This window comes from Strongylocentrotus purpuratus, unplaced genomic scaffold (genome assembly GCF_000002235.5).
Source record: "Strongylocentrotus purpuratus isolate Spur 01 unplaced genomic scaffold, Spur_5.0 spur5_scaffold_13, whole genome shotgun sequence".
Lineage (NCBI taxonomy): Eukaryota > Metazoa > Echinodermata > Echinoidea > Camarodonta > Strongylocentrotidae > Strongylocentrotus > Strongylocentrotus purpuratus.
Window position 1 is genome coordinate 2,323,919 of NW_022145598.1, and position 2,096 is coordinate 2,326,014.

The 2,096-nt window shown below is 39.0% G+C and overlaps 1 protein-coding gene across 1 annotated transcript; it reads left to right on the top strand.

Annotated features, from left to right (window-relative positions):
• The first annotated feature begins 826 nt into the window (after window positions 1-826).
• Window positions 827-1,847, top strand: LOC115923358 (5-hydroxytryptamine receptor 1A-like). Its single transcript, XM_030983820.1, has 2 exons — window positions 827-1,516; window positions 1,830-1,847. The coding sequence occupies exons 1-2, from the start codon at window positions 827-829 to the stop codon at window positions 1,845-1,847; spliced, it is 708 nt and encodes a 235-aa protein (XP_030839680.1).
• The last annotated feature ends 249 nt before the right edge of the window (window positions 1,848-2,096 follow it).

The window sequence follows — 2,096 nt, forward strand, 5'->3', positions numbered from 1 at the left end:
TTCCTAATGTATCCGGAGTGCATTGAGAGAAAAGATACTCGTGCAGAGTAAATCAATTTTGTGTATCGGATATACAGCATTCAGATCAGATATCTCCCGGGAATCTTTCTTTAGCAACATCGATTTTTTTTCTTTCTTCCTCGACATTCAAAAGCGATTAAAAAAAAATGATGTTGGAAAAAGATATTCATTTTAATCACATGCAGGACTCCACCAAATGAAATGTCTGAAAGTAATTCACTAGCAAATACATTCAAAGGTCAATTTATGAAATTAAACCGTTATACTCGAGGATACTGGGATGGTTTAGTAGTCAACTTTTGTCATCGTATAATTCATTATGTAATTTAATAGAGCAATCCTTGAAATCTTTGAAAAAGAAAAAGACGTGCTTCCGCTCTTGCCCCTGTCCATTTGATTCTATTTAGGCTCCCTGAATTATCTATATAAGCGAGAAGTCATCTTTTTTTAGGTAGATGCCACGGAGTGTAGAAGCCATTCCTCTATCAAAGATTATGTCTAAGCGATAGGCATTCCCTGAAATACAATTGGTTTATTTCTTTACCTAATGTAATGATGATCATTTAGATTTGCAGGCACAATTCAAGGGAACGTTGTGATCATTTAGCTCTATAGGATAGACAAACAATTTTATTTTTAGTTTCGTATCTGAGAACCTCATCAAAAGTTAAAAACATTTCCCTTCATAATTGCGGAATAATTTTTGCACAAAATGGAAACTAACTTTTCAAATTTGACTAATGGAGGGCAGGTTGAATCTAGAAGTCAAACGACAACAGCTATTACAAATGCAATCTATATTGTGATGGGTTTATTGGGCGTGTTCGGCAATGGACTCGTTCTCCTTGTCATCGTGGTCGTTCGTGATCTCCACGATGTCACCAATGTCCTGATCGGCAGTCAATCTTTGATTGATCTATTGACGTCTCTCCTTCTCCTAGCCAGCTTTGCCGCACCTCTACCACCTCTCCCAACCAACAACCCAACACTTGCTCGGTTCATCTGTGCATTTTGGCACTCCAAGTTTCCTTTCATGTCCATGCTCGTTGCTAGTTCGCTCAATCTAACGTTAATGACATTAGAGCGTTACTACGCCATCGTATTCCCTCTTCATTACCACAGTCGGACCAAGTCAGCAAAATTCATCTGCCTTGTCGCTCTACCCTGGTTGTCTGGATTCGCCTATCAGCAACACTTCATGTGGTTCACGAGGGTGGAACAAGATCAGTGCCTGGTGCTCCAGGTCCCGAACGATGCGAAAAGAACTGGTTTCGCTTTCGGTGCAGCGTTCCTGGAGCTTGTCTTGCCGCTAGCAGTCATGGTATTCGTGTACACCTCCATATCCATCAAGCTGAAGTCAACGGTAGAGGAAAAATTCAACAAGAGAACCAGAAAGAACAGAGGAACGGAAACATCAGTTTCGCAAACTCGTGAAACTCGACTCGTCGACCACCGAAGCCGTGCCCAAAGAAATGTACTAAAAGTAATGGTGACTGTGAGTGTTTTCTTTATTATTTGCTGGGTGCCGAACAAAATAATAGTTTTTGCATATTGTTTCGGTTATGATTTAGATGTCAATGGCTTGATGTACATGTTTTGTATGTTGTTTGCTTTCGCGAATATGTGGGTCAATCCTTTTATATATTCCTTTCAATATCGAAGATTTCAGAAAGGTTTAAGGAAGGTATTTTGTCGACGGGTAAAAGACACCAAGTCCAAGAAAACAACAGGGGTTTCAGAAACAGTTTCTGCAACTGTTTGACATTGATACGTTGACTCTTGATCATCATTTAAATGTCACTTCTCAGTCACATCAACACAATTGAGACCAAAACGACAAACCGACCAATCAAACGAGTATATTAAACGGATCGTTGATTTCTTGTTTCAGACCACAAATGCCTTCAAAGTGCATGGCTATTGCTATTATTCTTATTTATGGCATTCTAGTGCTCTTTTAGGACCTAAAATTGCTATGAAGGTAATTTGAGACCCAAAGTGTGTGAAATGTAACCAATACGTCATACTAATTCAGCTCCACTTACAAGAAAAAAAAATGCCTGTTAATTAATTAA